The sequence below is a fragment of the Macrobrachium rosenbergii genome, chromosome 3 (genome assembly GCF_040412425.1).
Source record: "Macrobrachium rosenbergii isolate ZJJX-2024 chromosome 3, ASM4041242v1, whole genome shotgun sequence".
In the NCBI taxonomy this organism is placed as follows: Eukaryota; Metazoa; Arthropoda; class Malacostraca; order Decapoda; family Palaemonidae; genus Macrobrachium; species Macrobrachium rosenbergii.
Genome location: NC_089743.1, coordinates 5430001 through 5447459, shown reverse-complemented (window position 1 = coordinate 5447459; position 17459 = coordinate 5430001). Strand labels below are relative to the sequence as shown.

At 38.6% G+C, this 17459-nt stretch overlaps 1 protein-coding gene across 7 annotated transcripts in view; it reads left to right on the top strand.

The window, feature by feature from the left end:
* The window catches only part of LOC136852142 (protein prune homolog 2-like), a 207632-nt gene that overhangs the window by 189065 nt on the left and 1108 nt on the right, over positions 1-17459 (top strand). For 6 of the 7 annotated variants that reach the window (XM_067126601.1, XM_067126632.1, XM_067126592.1 and 3 more), the window contains one exon: positions 1089-1132. In XM_067126601.1, the coding sequence (XP_066982702.1) occupies positions 1089-1128 (40 nt within the window). In that variant the 3' untranslated portion in view covers positions 1129-1132. Of the gene's footprint in view, positions 1-1088; positions 1133-15292 lie in introns of those variants that run through there. The other variant, XM_067126608.1, reaches the window with a different exon arrangement.

Here is a 17459-nt window from a genome sequence, read left to right as displayed (position 1 = left end):
GAGCAAATTACAAACTTGATTAATGCAATAATATTTGATAAATATAACATGGCCTGCTATCTTCATTTTTGTGGACTTTCTTAGGGTCTGTTGTTTTTATTAGCAACGTGCATTGTCTGATCATTGTGTCCTATTATTTCCCTTTGCAAAATAAAGTTGCAATAGTTTTTATCTTTTAAGTCCTGCTTTAATTCTATGTTTTAGTGCTAATATTAGAATAATAAAATATAAGGTTATTCATGGTCTCTGTCAGTCTATAATACCAGATTTCTCCCTCCCATCTAGAATTTCTTTGTTTTGTAAAATATTGCATCGCCTCATTTAATCATTTTTAAGTCAGGAACTTTGAATTCAGTGCACAAAGCCTCTGACTTGGGTAACTCTCTGTAATGTTTTAGAATCCAGCTGATATTTTTGTTGTTCATAGGGAACATTACCTCATTTATGTAAGTATTGGTTTGAAAATAGAGGTACTTAATGTATGGTTCAAAGTTTCTCATATTTGGTGTAAACATTTATGTAAATGTTCATAATCAGTACGGCATATATAAATTATACAATTCCTGAAACAGTAAAAATTCTCAAGAAACATTTTTAATATCTCTCACTATTATAATATGGAACAATGCATCTCGCTTCATATTGTATCTTCAGTGTTATAAAAGTTGTTCATAATGTTCTAATAACCAGTACTTTTATGATTAGTAAATGACCTCTGGAAACTAGTCACTATTTATGAAATTGAGGCTGATATTCAATAAGTTAACATGTCAAGACTGAACATATTTTGTTAAAGGTCACAGAACATTGCCAGAAAATATTTGCATCTCTCTCTCTCTCTCTCTCTCTCTCTCTCTCTCTCTCTCTCTCTCTCTCTCTCTCTCTCTCTCTCTCTCTCTCTCTCTCTCTTATTGGGAAAATTTATCGAAACTTAATGAAAAATATTTGAGTTCTGTTGATCATCAATTTTTTTTACATGCTTAAAGAATGTCAGCTCAATCTTTATACGGGAGTGGAGGAGGTGTTCTTGTATGTTTAACAAATTATAGTTAGTTTTCATGTAGTGTTTGTCTGTTCTTGTGTTTCAGGTATGATGAGATTAGAGAAAGTTTACTAGCAAAGGCATGAGTAGGTAAGGTTGCGTATATTATCTTATTATGTTTGTTATGAATAGGTAAGGTGGTTTATCATGAATGTCTTTAAGAAAGTCCTATTTTTTGCTGTTTTTGCAGTTTTATCGTAGTTAATTATTGTAATTTCTTATAAGGGCAAACCATGTGGTCAAAGTTTCCTTAAGTGATACTTTTTTTTCTACAGTTTCAGTTTTTCAGTCTTTACATTGTTAAGTCTTAATCAGGTAACTCCCATTGGCTATCTTTCAAAAAGGAAAAGAGGTGGTGTGATACAGCATAAATGCTTGGAATTACTGTGATGTATAATAAAAGTAGACAAGAAATGAAATCTGGAATCTGCCAAGCTGGAATTAGTTACTTAACTATATTTTGCTATTGCAATACCCTGTAGTATTTTTCATAATACTTTGATGAAAAGCAAAAAATAGATCCTTCTAAGTGAATTCGAGTTATTTTGTTGTTTGATTATGTCGCATATAGTGTATAATATTAGATTACCTTTTTATTATTACCAAACATCTGTAAAAGCTCTCTTGTTCCGACACATAAACAAAACCACACTTTCATTATATGGAATAATCCACACTTACCTATCTTCGGCTGTTGTTGAATTTTCTCTGGAAAACAAAACCTGGATCGACCTACCATTTTCCATTGTGTTTGCAGCCATCCTAGCATTCGCACATTCACCAAGTCGTCTCCAGTATTCGTTCATACTGTCCTCTGTTCTTTGTGATTCGGGGTAGGTACTTCTCATGCCTAGTGATTGTCAGGCTGTATTTGCGACACCTAATTTTCACCTTCACATCTATCGTTGTTTCTGTGCATTGTGTTGGTTTTCGTCCCTTGGTACGGGACAAGGAGTGGCATACCAGAACATGATTCACGTTCATCTTCCTCTCAGAGCGAAGAGAATATTTGCAGAATAAGTGTTTCTTTTTAGGTGAGATTCCATCATGGCCCATACACCATCAGTAACTTAGTGGGAAGTTTTTTCATTAAAGATCATTCCCAGGGTCTGAATAGTGAATTCCATGCCCGCATGTGTTTGTGTTTTTCCCAACATACCTAGTGTTCGTGTGTTCTCTCTATCTCTTTCCGCCATGATGGAAGAAAATGGTGGAAGAAAATGGGAAGCCCCAAGTGCATCGTTGTGTAGTAAATGCATATCACCAATAGATGTAGACCCCCATTCGGTTTGTATCTTGTGCAGGGGTCGGGAATGTTCCCACGAGGCACCATGTGGAGAGTATGCAGCATGGCTGTTGCCTCAGCGGTGAAAATACAAAAGAAGACAGAGGAAGAAGACCTGCTCCATCTCCAGAGAACCCTCTCCATTTGCCCCCTTCCCCATCATTGGTGCCGCCACAGACTCCTCTGTTCCCCATGGCTCCTGGTAAGGATCTTTTCCACCCCACTAAGCCCACAGGTAAGAAGAAACCTGAACACATATTGCAAGCTCTTTTGCAGTTCCTCAGGGAAGAGGTACAGGACAGCAGCACAACGGATTCGGGGGAGCTGAGCCTGGGGACGGGAAAAATCGGCTGGCAGGAGTTGCCCTACAGCCCTTCCCAGCCAGTCAAGTACCAGAGGGTGGTAGAGCAGACCCACCATTCACATAGGCAGGCGAGACAAGAGATCCCCCTCAGCAGAGTAAAGCCTCTCCTCCAGACCATCATTGGCAGCGGTAACTTCAATGCAACTGGAGAGACACCACCCAGGACCGGCATCCAGCAGATGAAGCTTTTCACCAGTAAGGAGCCACTCAAGAAGGAGCAATGGGTCCCACTACTCCAACAGATTGGAACAGGAACACCAACTCCATCACAGGAGCTGTTCATCCCAGTACTCCACCCAGTGGGAGTTTCCTATCTCTCTCAAGAAGCAGGTCGTGGAGGTGCCTTTTCTCGAGGCAGGAGCTGGAAAGAGCAGGGCAACACTTTTCCCTGCACCACTGACAGAAAGTCAAGAAGACATTGTGCCTCTCGTTCGGGAGACAGGTCCTAGGAACAGCTTTACTCCAAGGGCAGCTGCAGCAGTGCAGGGTCCCATGCATCTCACTATCTTTCCAGACACTGGTCATCAGGACAGGACAGCATAGATCCAGATACACCTCAGCCTCCCCACAGTGGCTGTTACTAGACAACCACCCAGTGGAACAGGGCAGAGGCCGGGACCCCCTGGGACCCGCTACTCCGGGAGGTAGGTGCAGTGAGTCTGGAGGAAGGGGGATAGTCCTCCCTCATGGAAGTTCCAGACAAGGAGAGGAGTTTTACAGACTTTGTCCTGTAGTTTTGCAGGAAGTTGGATTTAGCAGAACCTGATGATATGACACCAGAGGATTACCCCAGCTTCTCATACCTGGAGCATATGTCAGGCAGTCTTCCAGAGACCAAGCAAATGGTTTGCTTTCCTTGGTCCCCACTGGTAGCACGTATCATGAAGGAGTTAGACAGCCTTGTAGTTTAAGTAGAGGAAGGGTCCTTATCTTCCTCCAGGTCCCAAAGGCTGCTTGCCCCACATTTCCCCCGCCAGACCAAGTGTTATGCACCAGAAGAGGCTGGTGCCTTTCTTAGGAATGTGAATTCATCAGTCTGCCAGCTTTTAGGCAATGTCTCTCTGGATAGCCTCCAACAAATTGGTGCCAAGTTCGCCATTGGGGAGATAACGAACCAAGAGGTGATATTAGGAACGGTGTTGAGGACCATTTCCTGGCTTGGTAGGTGCTAAGGGGCATGGATCAGAGACATGAAGGTGGTCATACCACCTGAAAAAGGGCACTCCATGAAGGAATACATGGCCCCCCCTCAGGCAAGACCCTATCTTAAGTAGCCAAGCATATGGACCATGCTTAGGCTAACATCATCCTGAAAAGGAGGGATGCACTTTTGTCAGTGGCTCAGAAACTCATCTTGGTTGATGGTTGACTCATCCTGAGAATCAGCTCCCTCATGGACGTGTTTGTGAACTTCCCTCTGAAGGTATTGAGCCAAGCTGTGACGGAGAAGAGAGAGGATGCAAATGACTCTCTCTCCTTGGTCTCCCTCAGGTTGGCTCTGAGAGGGCAGTCTGTTGGCCCTGTGGCCCAGAGTAGGCTCCCACTCCTTCATGGAGTGCCCTTTTTCAGGTGTTATGACTACCTTCATGTCTCTTATCCATGCCCCTTGGCACCTATCAAGCCACTCAGCCCCTCGAGGGAAAACACAAAAAGAAGGTAGCCAGGCCTTCTGTGCCACTCAACTTTTCTGACCTGGAAAGTGGAACAGGATGGGGAAGAGAGGAAGTTCTAGATGAGACTTGGAGCCTCCCAACTCCACACCTGCCTAAGGTGGGGGGCTGTCTGGAGAACAAGTGGCAAGTGTGGCAGCAGTGCGGATTGGAGGAGTGGATGGTCCAAACCCTCAGGAAGGGATACATCCTCCCCTTTGAGCAAAATCCACCATTGGCATCAGAACCATTTGAGTTCCCCCTGTTATCGAAGCGACTTGTGCAAGGTGAGAGTCCTGCAACAGGAAATAGTTAACATGCTACAGAAGAGGGCAGTAAAAGTAGTGGAGGACAACACACCGGGCTTCTACAGTCACCTCTTCCTGGCAGAGAAAAGATCATGCGGATGGAGGCTTGTCATAGATTTGTCAACCCAGAATGGCTACATGTGACTGACGGCATTCAAAATGGAGACAGTGCAGTCGATCTTGGCGGTGATCAGGGAAGGAGACTTCATGGTCTCACTAGACCTGCAAGACATGTATCTCCACATCCCGAGACACCTCTTCTTCAGGAAGTTCGTGCAATTTGTCTCCCAGGTCACGTACCAATTCAGTTCCCTCTGATTTGGCCCCACAATAACCCCCCAAGTTTTCACCTAAGTGTTTCAACTGGTGCTGGAGTGGGCCCACAGGAGAGGTATCCAACTATGCAGGTACATGGATGACTGGCTCATACTAGCATCTTCAGCGGAGCAAGCCACAAAGGCCAGGGACAAGGTTTTGCAGTTGTGCAGGGACTTGGGAATCCTGATCAACCCCACAAAGTCAGACCTATTACCATCACAGAGGATCAGGTACTTGGGGATGACAGTCAACACAGTGAGGGCAGAGGCCTTACTCTCACAAGAGAGGGTAACCAAGTTTCTGAGAGTATATGACTCCTTCCTGTCCAACCCTTGCCAACCAATGAAGAAGCGGCAAGCCCTGGTGGGCCACCTGGTGTCCTTGGAAAATTTGGTACCTAGGGGCAGGACCCATATCCATTCCCAGCAATGGAGAATGAAGGAGAAGGGGGAATGACACTCACAGGCCGGGATGGGGAATATAAATGTGACCAAGAAAGATACTAGAAGATCTGCAGTGTTGGAAGAACCCAGAAAACCATCTGCATGGGCTACAGTTAAGCTGCCCTCTCCTGGAGATGTTGGTATACTAAGAAGCATCCTGGAGGGGCTGGGGCGCCCACCTGAAAGGCACGTGCACTTCAGGGACGTGAGACAAGGAGCATGGTCAATAACACATCGTCAGTCCAAGATCTCCTCCAAAGGAAGACCACTGCCGTCATAAGCACAACACCTCAGTGGTCGTATACATAAACAAGTAAGGAGGCACAATATCCCATGGCCTGAACAACTTAGCAGTGAAAATGCACGAGTGGTACATCCCCTGGAAGAAGAACATTTAGCCGTGAAAATGCTTGAGTGGTACACCCCCTGGAAGAAGAACATTGTTGCGGACCAACTAAGCGGGACAGATTTGATGGTGAGGATGGAATGATCATTAGAACAGAGTGTATTGGACAGGTTGCTCAAGTTGATCAGAAACTTCAAGGAGAGTCGCTCCCCTCGGGTATTGAAACCCCCAGAGTGGAGGATCACCAAGGTCCTGGCCTCCAAGGAAACTGCCCTATGAACCACTCAGAAGGGCGTCAGACCAGGACTTGACCCTAAGGCAGTTTTCATATGAAATTATCCATACCCATGGGTAGACATTGATTGGCTTCACCTTCTTACCAGAACCCCTCCACACACTACCCAAGGTTTGATGGTTTTTCCTTCCCCTCATTAAAGGACTTCGTAAGGAGTGAAAAGGGCAAGATGTTGGTACAGTATATCCAATCAGAGCCCTGAGAGCCTACCTTAAATGTACAGCCTGCCACAGACCAGCCCGTCCAAAAAAAAAGTACGGGTCAAGAGAAGCAAAAGATTTCAAGGACCACCATGAGGGCATGCCACCTGGACTGTAGCGAAGATCCGGGTCCAATCAGAGTCAGGGCTCATGATATCAGAGGGATAGGACCGTCAGTGGCATTTAGGAAAAACCACTTGATCAGTCAAATACTTCGGGCTGGGGTCTGGAAGAGGCAAACAACATTCACCTCTTTCTGCTTCAAGAATATTGCACACAAATACTTGGATATCTTCAACTTGGGCCCGATACTGGGAGCACAGCAGGTCATATAATGCTGTAGAGGCTTACGGGAGCTCTGTCTGGAGGGGAAGACATCACCGGCAACATCATGGGGCCTGGGGTGAGTATAGTAACCACAGCATACACCTCTTGCATGCCCTTGGGTATCAAGTGGGCACACTCCCAAATGTTTGCCTGAGAAATCGTCATCCTGCTTTCAGGTGAGGCTTCATATATGAAAGCATACTGTAGGTTTGTATACATGTCGGAACAAATACCAAATTAAAAAGAAATTTGTATTTTTCCTAACATACGAACCTATGCTTTCTTACAGGTAAAGTTACCCTCCTTGTGCCGCCCCACGTAGTTTCGATCTCACGCTCCTCCTAGGAGGATGAGTCTAGCTGCATATGGGCTGACTCACTCAATGGAAGATGGTAGGTTGATCCAGATAGATCACACCACCTGACCCAGGTATAGTGTTAGGATTTTGTTTTCCAGAGATGATTCAATAACAGCTGAAGATAGGTAAGCACGGATTACTCCATATATGAAAGCGTAGGTTTGTATGTTAGGAAAAATACCTATTTCTTTTTAATTTGGTATATTCTGAAATTTACAGTTAAATATTTCTGTGAGTACTGCTATCCATGACAGTGAGTCATATGAAATCTGTAAGTTATATCCACTAGAGCGTGTTTTCTAGTAGTATCGTTCGACATCATTATGCCAGCTTTACACCAAGAAACAAATATTTTTTATTTATCTTTGTACAAAATTGAATTCCTACATACTAGTTAAGGCAATGCTATAAGAATGCAAACTGTAGCAACTTCAGTCTTACCATAATATTATTTGATTCTTTATAGAATATATGATAAGCAGAGGAAGCTTGTGAAGCAAAGACTAAATTGTTCTTATCAAACAAAGCAGCGTTAGTACAAACTAAAGTAATGAGGTTGAAGCAGAAATACACAAGAAATATCACAGTAATAAAACACAGTTTATGTAAGTGCATTGAACTATAGAGAATAAAAGTAGAACAAGTAAAACATGAAGGCACATAGACCTGTGTGCTTTTTACAAAGAAAAAAATAAGGTAAGAGAAAGTAAAATTAAGGATAGTGACGTGACTGCAACTACTAAAGGAAAGAGAAGTATGATAATATTAACAGTTTCTTCTTTATCCATCGCCTTCCTTAGTTTAATACCTGGAAAGTTTATGATAGGTGGTGGCAGAAATGTACACTCGGCAAGAAAAGTGAAGATACAGTTTTCTTTAGATTTCATTCATCGAATTTTAATTTTTTTCTTACAGAAAACACATAATCTCGGTAAATTTACTCTAGAATGTGAAAATAAAATGCAAATTATATCATATATGTTAAATCTGCAAAACAAAAACGTTCAGATACTTAAAAACACCATGCATGTCCGAAGTAATCAGAATTTCTCAGATGACTTCGTTCATAGAGATCTAAAAGATAGTGTGTGGATATCTCGGTGTAGTACTTTTTTATCAGAACGGCAATATTTACTCGTTTTCCGATTATGGACAGGCTTATTATTGCATCATCATACGAGGTAGTGATAATTTCTTTAATTTTCACACATTCATATTTGTATTTCACGGTGTTAAAAGTCAGCTGGAATTAATGGCAGTAAATGTTGCGACAGCTACGGTAAGTTGACGAAATCTATTTAAATCTGCAAGAGCATTCTCTATGATGTGTGGAGCACTTCAGCGGGAAAACACAAGTAACTGGATGTTTCTTGACGTTGCCTGTTCTCTCTGCGTTGCCACAGTTTCTCTCTCTCTCTCTCTCTCTCTCTCTCTCTCTCTCTCTCTCTCTCTCTCTCTCTCTCTCTCTCTCTCTCTCATCGCAAAAATACTATACAAATATAGTATCGCTCAATCTCTAAAAAAAAAAATAATGAAATGAGTAGCTCTACACATAGGCCTAGGCTTACACAACAACAACTCTCTCTCTCTCTCTCTCTCTCTCTCTCTCTCTCTCTCTCTCTCTCTCTCTCTCTCTCTCATCGTAACATTGCATTCGTTCCTTTATTGTTCCCCACGTTGCTCAAATTTAACTCTTGATTTCACTATGGAAGATCGCGTTTCCAATTATGCAAGCATTCCATTCATTGTGGTGTCATAAATTCATTTGTATAAGGTTAATTGGTAGGTTACGTCGAAAAATGTTTATTTTGCTCAGAACTGTCGCTGCAAATTACAACTTGAACGAATACTGTAAAGCTTACTACTGCATTTAAGTATCAATGATGTCAGAATCGTAGAATATGATTGAAAGTTATAGGAGGTCAAGCAAAAAACCAACACACTAAGACTGAAGCTCCTCCCCTTTCCAAAGTTGCCAGATGTCGCATTATTGAGCAATATACTGTATGTCCGAAGATTTAAAAAAACTGTATCTTCACTTTTCTTGCCGAGTGTACATGCTATGACTCCAAATCTGAAATTTTAGAAAAATATGGACTGTTACTTGGTGCAAAGGTTGGCATGAAGATTTGAAAAGATGCCAGAAACAGGTTCATGTGACTCAGTTACAAAGCTAGCTTTGTGCAGTTTAAATGAGAAGAAGAAGTTCAAAGACCTCAGTACTTTTTTTTTTGGTGGGGCGTAGTTCTCATACCCCACCAACTGCCACTACCACCTGCAAATAGGTGAGGTTTCTAAATGCCATAGCTAGCCCAATATATCATGCTATAGGCTGGTCTGTAAGTGCAGTCTGTAATGTACTTTTACAAATGCCAACAATGTTCAGAAGTACCTAGGAACTAGCTTGATATCATCATCATAATATTCTTCAAAAGGAGCACCAAAATTAAATATTTCTTCAGTGTCCACATGTGCAATGATTTCCCCCTGTCTGGTGAGAGTAGCTTTGTAGCTGGGTGATTATCTTGAAACAGCAGCGATTTAAGTTTACAGTACTGCTGTATCAGTCAAAAACTTTGATGGTTACAATATTAACTTTGTTAATAATAAAAATATCATCATGATATGGTGTCAGATTTTTCCTGTATGAACTAAGATGGTTAAAATTGCCATATTTAGCATTATCTGCTGTAATTCAGAGATAAGTTTTAATTTTATCAGAGCATTGCCTCAAAGTGTTACATAATTAATCAAAGATATGCATATTTAAAAGTTTTCAATTAATATTCCCTCAGTTAAGCGAAAGTTTAATTGGCAACTGTACATGTGTTACATTCCTTCATTGATATTAAAGTTATCATTAAATTAATTTTTGTATGATTTTAAGTTAGTAGTGTACAAACTTGGGCCACATAAATGCATTCATTTTAAGTGTTTTTACTGTCTACTCTGATTTTTTATGATTTTTTTTACAGTTGCTCTCTCCCCCCGATTTACACACTCTCAAGACATGATTGATTTTTAAGTTGATCAGCTTGTTTTCTGCCTAATAAATTATCATTAGTGTGTGATCAATAAAGATACAATATTAGTAATAATGCATACAAAAGTAAATGGCAGAAAAATAGTGCTGTATAGTGCACCTCAACTCAACAGACAGTAAGGGGTTCTGCCTCTGCTGTCGTGCACCGAAATCCCCTAAGTAATAAAGACTGACATGTAGCCTACAGAATTGGGTACCCTATGGCCAACTTTTACACCGTATAATTTAGTGCAATTCTGTATAAAGTACATAGTAGCCTATTTTGAACGTATTTTGTAATTATCATTCAATTTAGAATATTCATTTACATATCATTTAATCTTTGATATATATTCTCTGCAAAATGATTGCTTCTAAAAATAAGTGTACATAGCTGTACCTTCTCAACCTGAAAAATATGTAAAATACAGTATACAAAACTCATACAATATTAAAAACACAAGCATTCCTTGTTTTGAACATGTAACCCCCAAATTCTTTGTAGAAAAAATGAGAGAGAGTGCACGAAAGGTGAGCAAACACATTGTAAATACATAGATTATCGTAACATAATGCATACGTGCGTATGTATCCTGTACACACACAGACACACTTGGTGAAATATGTGTAATACTACATTACTGCATTGTATCAAGTACAGTACAGTACAGTACAGTACTGAACTGCATTAAACAAATGTTCAGTAAAAATAATGTATGAAAGAGAGAGAGAAAGAGCAAGAAATTGTGTGCCACAGTGAGTGCCTATTTTTTGCTAACATGATACATGTGTATGTTTAACACACACATACAAGGCTAAAATAAATACAATACGTACAGCACAACACTGTATTAGATAGATGTCAATCAAATCCCAAAACATATTAAAAACACCCTATCCTGTACATGTAATCTAACCTTAAAGGCTTCAAAATATAAACAGTGCATTAAATATGTACATGTCAATTGAATTTTCAAACCATTCATGACAAACACTGTAATCTTATCTTGAAGATGATGGTGTGAAACATAGTGAGGTTCTAGTATGGGTTGTGGTGACTTGGGACATTCAGTCAGAATAGCCAACTTTCATATGTTCAAAAAAAAAGCAAGGAACTATTTTTATACATTGATTACCATGATTTCTTATTCTTTAATAGACATACAATTGCAATTAAACTTCTTTTAAGCATACAGTAAATCTTAGAATATCAGAGCAAGTACTGGGACAATGAAACAGAAGCATGACGAGATCACTTAAAGAAAATTCATACAAGAAACTTTTCTTATGTTTTGTTTAAACAATGACTTCCTATTATACAGTACACATATGAGTATAATTACTGTACTCTTCTCTTATCCCGAAATCTTAGAATTTCAGAACAGTTGCTTGCACAGTGAAACAAAGAAGCATGGTGCAGTCACTAAAGTAAATTAAAAGACACAAGGAACAGTTTTTTATGTTTTATTAGCAATGGTATTCAGTAGTTGTGATTGCCTATGAAATATAGTACATAAATGCATGCAATCATGCTTTATTTAACCAAGCATCTCAGCACTTCTAGGCAAATGTCTACAAGGTGAACAAAGAGTGAGGCTTACACTTTGAGAAAAACTTTTTATATGTAAATTTAAGTGTGTTCTAAGTACTTTGTATTATGTCTATACAGGCAGTCCCTGGGTTACGTGGAGGGTTCCATTCCGATGCTGATGTTAGCTGAAAAACTGCGTAACCTGCATTTTGATTGAGCTTTTGATCAAAAAACCTCTAAATTTCAACCATTCTGCCATTTTGAAGCCACAATATTTCAGTCTTCCGGTCGGACTGGCGACATAAACCTGGAACATGTGCTGTAACCCAGAAATAATTTTTGATGAATATATTTGAAGAGTGTCATAACCTCGGAATGATGTAAGCTAAGTCCAACATAACCTGGGGACTGCCTGTACTGTTCACATTAGTAAGAACAGCTAAAGCATGAGATAAAATGACCACACATGCTTTCCTCACAATAGCAAAAACACAAAAGATTGCATGGATAACAGTTCAAGCTCTCTATGCGGCAGACAGTTTATGTGCAAACCCTGGGAACAAGGAACCCACTCTCACAGGCTCAACGAAGAAAATGTCGGTCATGTTCATGCATTCGATCACTGTCCACCCTCACAGGCATGTGTGCATGTATTTGTTCATTGTCCACCACAGGTGCACATGGGCATTCTTCACTGCCCAGCCTCACAGGCGCAGCCAGGAAAACCTTGATAAAGTGCATGTGTTTGTTCATTCACTGTCTGATGCCTTTAGCCTAATACAGTATGTACAGGAGGTCATCTGCTTGGGCACGCTCTTGCCACCCTCGAATAACCCTGCGGTACTTACCAGATATTTCTTGTAGGTACAAAATAATTCTATTTTTGCCAGACCTTTGTCCATTAAGTAACAAAGGCCATCAAGTTGAGGTCCATTAAGTTGAAGTGCCACTTGAAATTAGAGCTCCTTCATACCTACTTTTTATGGCCCAGATTTTAACACTAATGATAATGACAAATATTTTCTGTAATTTACAACATGTAATGCTCTATGGCAGATTTAGACCTTGTTTTATATTCAGAAGGCAAAGTTTGTTCTTATTGCATTCAGGTACTATTTTCCTTTCATTTTCCTCACTTGTTCTCATGTTATTGTTTTGTCATTATATTGTACATGTGCAATAGTACTTTACTGTTTTTGAAATCTTTAGATATGTAGTATTATTTTTTATTTTTTTATGACAATTTATTGTCTTGCCAAAAGAAGCCACTTTTGTGCTTTTTGTGTGAATGTCACTGCTAATTTTTAAAAGATTTGAATTCATATTTTTTCCTGATTTCCATTGAAACAACATGACTGATTAAGCTATGTACAATTAAAAATATTTACAGCAAAAAATGCCAACTTTCTTAGATGTTTCCAAGACATTTTCTCATGTCTATTTTCAGTATAAACTTTACAAATACAGTTCATAAAATTCATTTTTAGAGGTCCTTTATTGTGCGTCATTGGCACTAATGTAGAACAATGGTCAGTTGTTGTATAGCATGACATCAAACAATACTTGTAGGAACATATTTGTGATTGGTGGCCAGTGAGTTTGACTAGTTGGTATAAATTATTAGTTTTTGAAAACATAAATAATGCAGTTTCTTTACAAACCCAGTACCTTCATCATAACCACTTTGTGCGTCTGCTTGATCCCAGACACTTATACTCTCAGAAAGCAGACATGATATACTGTGTACTTCTCTTGGTAGACTGGAAACTATTACCTCAGGTCCCATAGTGGTTAACTTGCCTTACTTCTTTTGTCTGTTTCTATCTAGTCGTTGCCATCATCTTGAGACTTCAATTGTATGGGAGATCCTTTTTCATCTCTCTTTCACTATTTCATCCATTTACGAATCATGTAATTTTAGTGCACTTTTTTTAATGCTGTATGGAGTTTTCATGACCAGCTTTCATCTGCAATTTCAGTAAGACCAGTTGGTGGAATGAAAGTAGTTTTCCATATGTATTGTATTCTTCAATTCTTCATTTATCAAGCTATTACAGTACTTGGATATTTTGGTACCTTTTCATGTTTTTTGTAGTTTTGGGTATTTGTTTTGATATCAAGCAACCAGTTGTTGGCATTTAACATGTTTTTGTTAATTACTTTCCTTGCTTGCTGCTATTGTTAGTTTAAGTGTTGTTAGTAAGTGTTTTAAAGAAAGTGAGCCTTTTTCCTTACTCTTGTTTTTCTTGTATGTAAGGTGTTTGCTCATTCAAGTTTTCCATATGTTTTCACTATCATATCAAATTATTTGGTTCTGTCGAATTGCATTATCCTCTTAGCATTATTATACTTGAAGTAATCTCCCGTAGGGTTTTTTTTATGTTTTCGGCCCTGAACTGCAAGATTCGACTATTTCTGAGACATTGGACATAAATTATACTTTTATTCTAATTGATAATGATTTTCAATGGTGCCTTTTTTAACTGTGGCCATAACTTTTGCACTGTGGGAGTTAGAAACTTCATATTCTACATAGAGAATCCACCAAGGAAGCCAAGTACTTTTCTAAGTTTTAAAAAAGTGAATTTTACATTCATAAGGTATTTCAGTTGCCAGTGTCATCTTGTTTTGCAGCAAGAATCCACTCTCAGCTGAAACTTGTTTGGAAAAGAGATACACACATCATGATGTCTCATCAGTGACAAGCAGATTTGCTCATAGGCTTGCTAAGTGGTGAGAGAGGGAAGTCTGTGGCTTCCGTCCGGACACCAGTTAGTAGTAAGGGTGTATGCATTTTCACTGTTTTTTTCTTGTCTTATACTTTAACCTCTTAAAGTCTCAATGTAGGTATCTTGGTTTGCCAGGTAGGCTTTGTAGTTCCTTCATGTAATATCTCCCAGGGTCAGGTCTGTTTCCCTTAAATAAAATGTGAAATTTGTCAGAATTGGTCTCCTAATCACTGGAATTCTTATTGTAGCATTACATGATGTGTCATTCCAAGGGTGCTCTCACTGAAGTTTTTACTTGACTGGTGTCAAGAAACATGGACCACCTAAATACCATTTCCTTCTGACTCAGCCAGATAATCTTAAGGGCTAACAGTATTGTCTCAAAGGAAGAAACTGCTTAGTTCAAAGCTCATGTTCATGAGATGAAAGGACTTTCTACATCTTTTCATTTTAAAAGAAATTTGGAAACTGTGTTTAATCTTTGGGCACTTGGAGGAGCCATAATACTTTTAATATTTTTTATTGACAAGATGTTAGTCAAGTTTTTGGACTCCTCTTCCTTAACCCCATTGTTTCGACCTACTCCTCTTCCTTAACCCCATTATTTCAGCAGGTCAAGTTTTACCAGCTTTGGTTGATGTTTAAGGGCTCAAGAATTGTATAATCTCCATAACCATTTCATCAAGTCTTCTATGAGGCATAAATTTCTTGGGACACCTTACAGTATGGGTGAGTGTGCATAATTCGTTGTTCTACAGCTTACAGTTGTAAAACATTGAATTTTTATCAGGTCACAGCCAAATTCTTGACCCCTGTTAACACAAGGGTTTTTTCAAACTGAAAGGAGTACCCCCTGATTTCTGTAGCAGCATCCTACCATGAACAATAAATTATCTTCTTTTTGCTTTTCTCAAGGTTTATTGTCTGGGAGTCAAGCAATCCATGAACTGGTAATGATAAAAAACAATGGGCTGGTAAATGAAAAATTTTACTTTAGATTTTTTCAAGTGACGTATTTCAGTGATTGTACAGTAATGTTTGCAGTATTTTGGTAAATCATATATTTCCTTTCCAGAAGAAACCACCGTTTAATTGCCAGAAGTTAACACCTCCACTAATACACTCTCAAGATATTCAAGTAGAATGGGAATGTTGAGTGAGTTTTGGCTATGTAACTATTACAGTAATATATAGAAAACCAATATGACAAAAATAAAAACTTTGCTTTCAAGAATCTTTTATGAAAATAAACTTGTAGATGGAAATGACTACATCTTATTGCAAATGGCAAAGTTAACAAGGAGCGCACAGAATCGACAAGTTTAAGATGAAAGTCCATGTAAAGAGTTATACTTTTCTACCTTATATTTTTAAAATTATCCTGATTTATATTGGGTGTGGTCAAAACTTTGTAACTGTTAAGTGCATTCAGTTTTGAGATGCAAATTGATGAAAATCTTATAGTTTAACAATATGTACTGTACTCGATAAAGTTGAAAGTTTGTTATGAGAGTTAAATACAACTTGAAGTAGTGACTAAGTGGAGTTTTTTAATGATCTTAGTGCACAAAATACAGTAATGTATTCACATTTCTTTTTGAAAATTTCATCTTGCACCAAAAGATCATATTGTTTTCCAAATAGAAACGGAGAAGTAATGTTAAGTATGACCAGAGCAGTGTAGTACTTTTAACTTTGCAAAGAAAGATGATGGAGACAAAAGATGCAATTGTTTTGACTTCCTGCTTGAGGGCATTTCTGTGTAATGGGAGACAACAATCCAAACTGTCCAACAGTATATTTATTTCAAGTGTTCAGTGTTTTGTCAACTAGAATGTTCATAACTGCACTGATAGCCGAAGCTTCTCTACCAACACAACTGCTCCAGACACGCAGATATAACAGAATAACCTATATAAACACTATCTATGCTATTACTGTACTATATGTTTATGTAACTGAACATGAATTTATGTAGAAATCTTTACAGATAATACTGGAGGACAAAAGTTCCTATAGGTATGAAATTTGACATCATTTTGAGGTTTCCACATATACTCGACACCATGCCATTGTCACTGGGACAATATAGTGATGCAGCTAATATACATATATATATATATATACTGTAAATGTATAAAGTTGTAAGATGAATAATGCATGTATGCTTTGTGAATATTATGGACATAGATGTTATATAGAAGCATGTGCTAGAGTCATACTGTTATAATTATTATGTATGAAGCCTTTATAGCCTTTGTATTGTATTTTGAATAGCTGTTGTTACAGCCACTGTACAGGAAATATTACCCAAGTTCTCTTTGCACATTTATTTTTAATTGAAGAATTTTCATTTCATTTTCATTCAGGTTTTGCTCATTTAATGATTTTATTTTTGAATTTTCCCCCTCTCTCTCCCCACTTGGTCAAATTAACAGGCATTTGACCGTGGCTCACTAATGAAAACACAAATAAGAGTATAACAGAAACTTCAAGGCCGGGTCATATAGGAAATTCGTATATTTATTATTCCTTTGAGGTCCTTAGTGTGGAGAGTTTTATTTTGGCAACTGATTTTGTGAATTGTCTTTATTGAGCTTCATAATTTAGGTATAACTTTGTATCTGTTCTCCAAATATAATCACAATTAATTTGCCAGCTTTCCATCCTTCCCCCTTCCTTTTCTCACACACTTGGTAATGAATCAGATGGTATCCATTAGGTTTTCATAAAAATTTTGTATTCTTTTATTAGCTCTGGAGCTTTTTTTTAAAGTCATATTCAAACAAGTATGCCACTGTGAGCTGTAAAGTGTTGCTTTGTGTTTTTTAAATTAAATTTTTAATCGAACATCTCTCCCCCCCTTAGGAGATGAAATGTCAGGTACAGTAAATGGGTAGAGGAGGATTACTCTCAAATTCAGTCAAGTTTTCACCATGGGAGGGTGTTTAGAGCTAACAACAGCCAGTGCTAATGAACAAACGTACTCTTCTACATCCTTCACTTTAGTCTTGATTCATTTATGTATTTAAATACAAGTTGATTGTCTACTATGATTTTCCTCATTGGTTACATTAACATGAGCTGATAATCATTGCAGTTTGTGTACAGTGTAGTGAAAACTGAACAGACATCAGACATTAGTGCCTTTTAAGCAAATTATTTTTTCCTATTCATCAGTTTGGTTTAGTGAATTACACTCCTCTCGATGAAATATGACAGTGGTCAGGACATGAAATGAA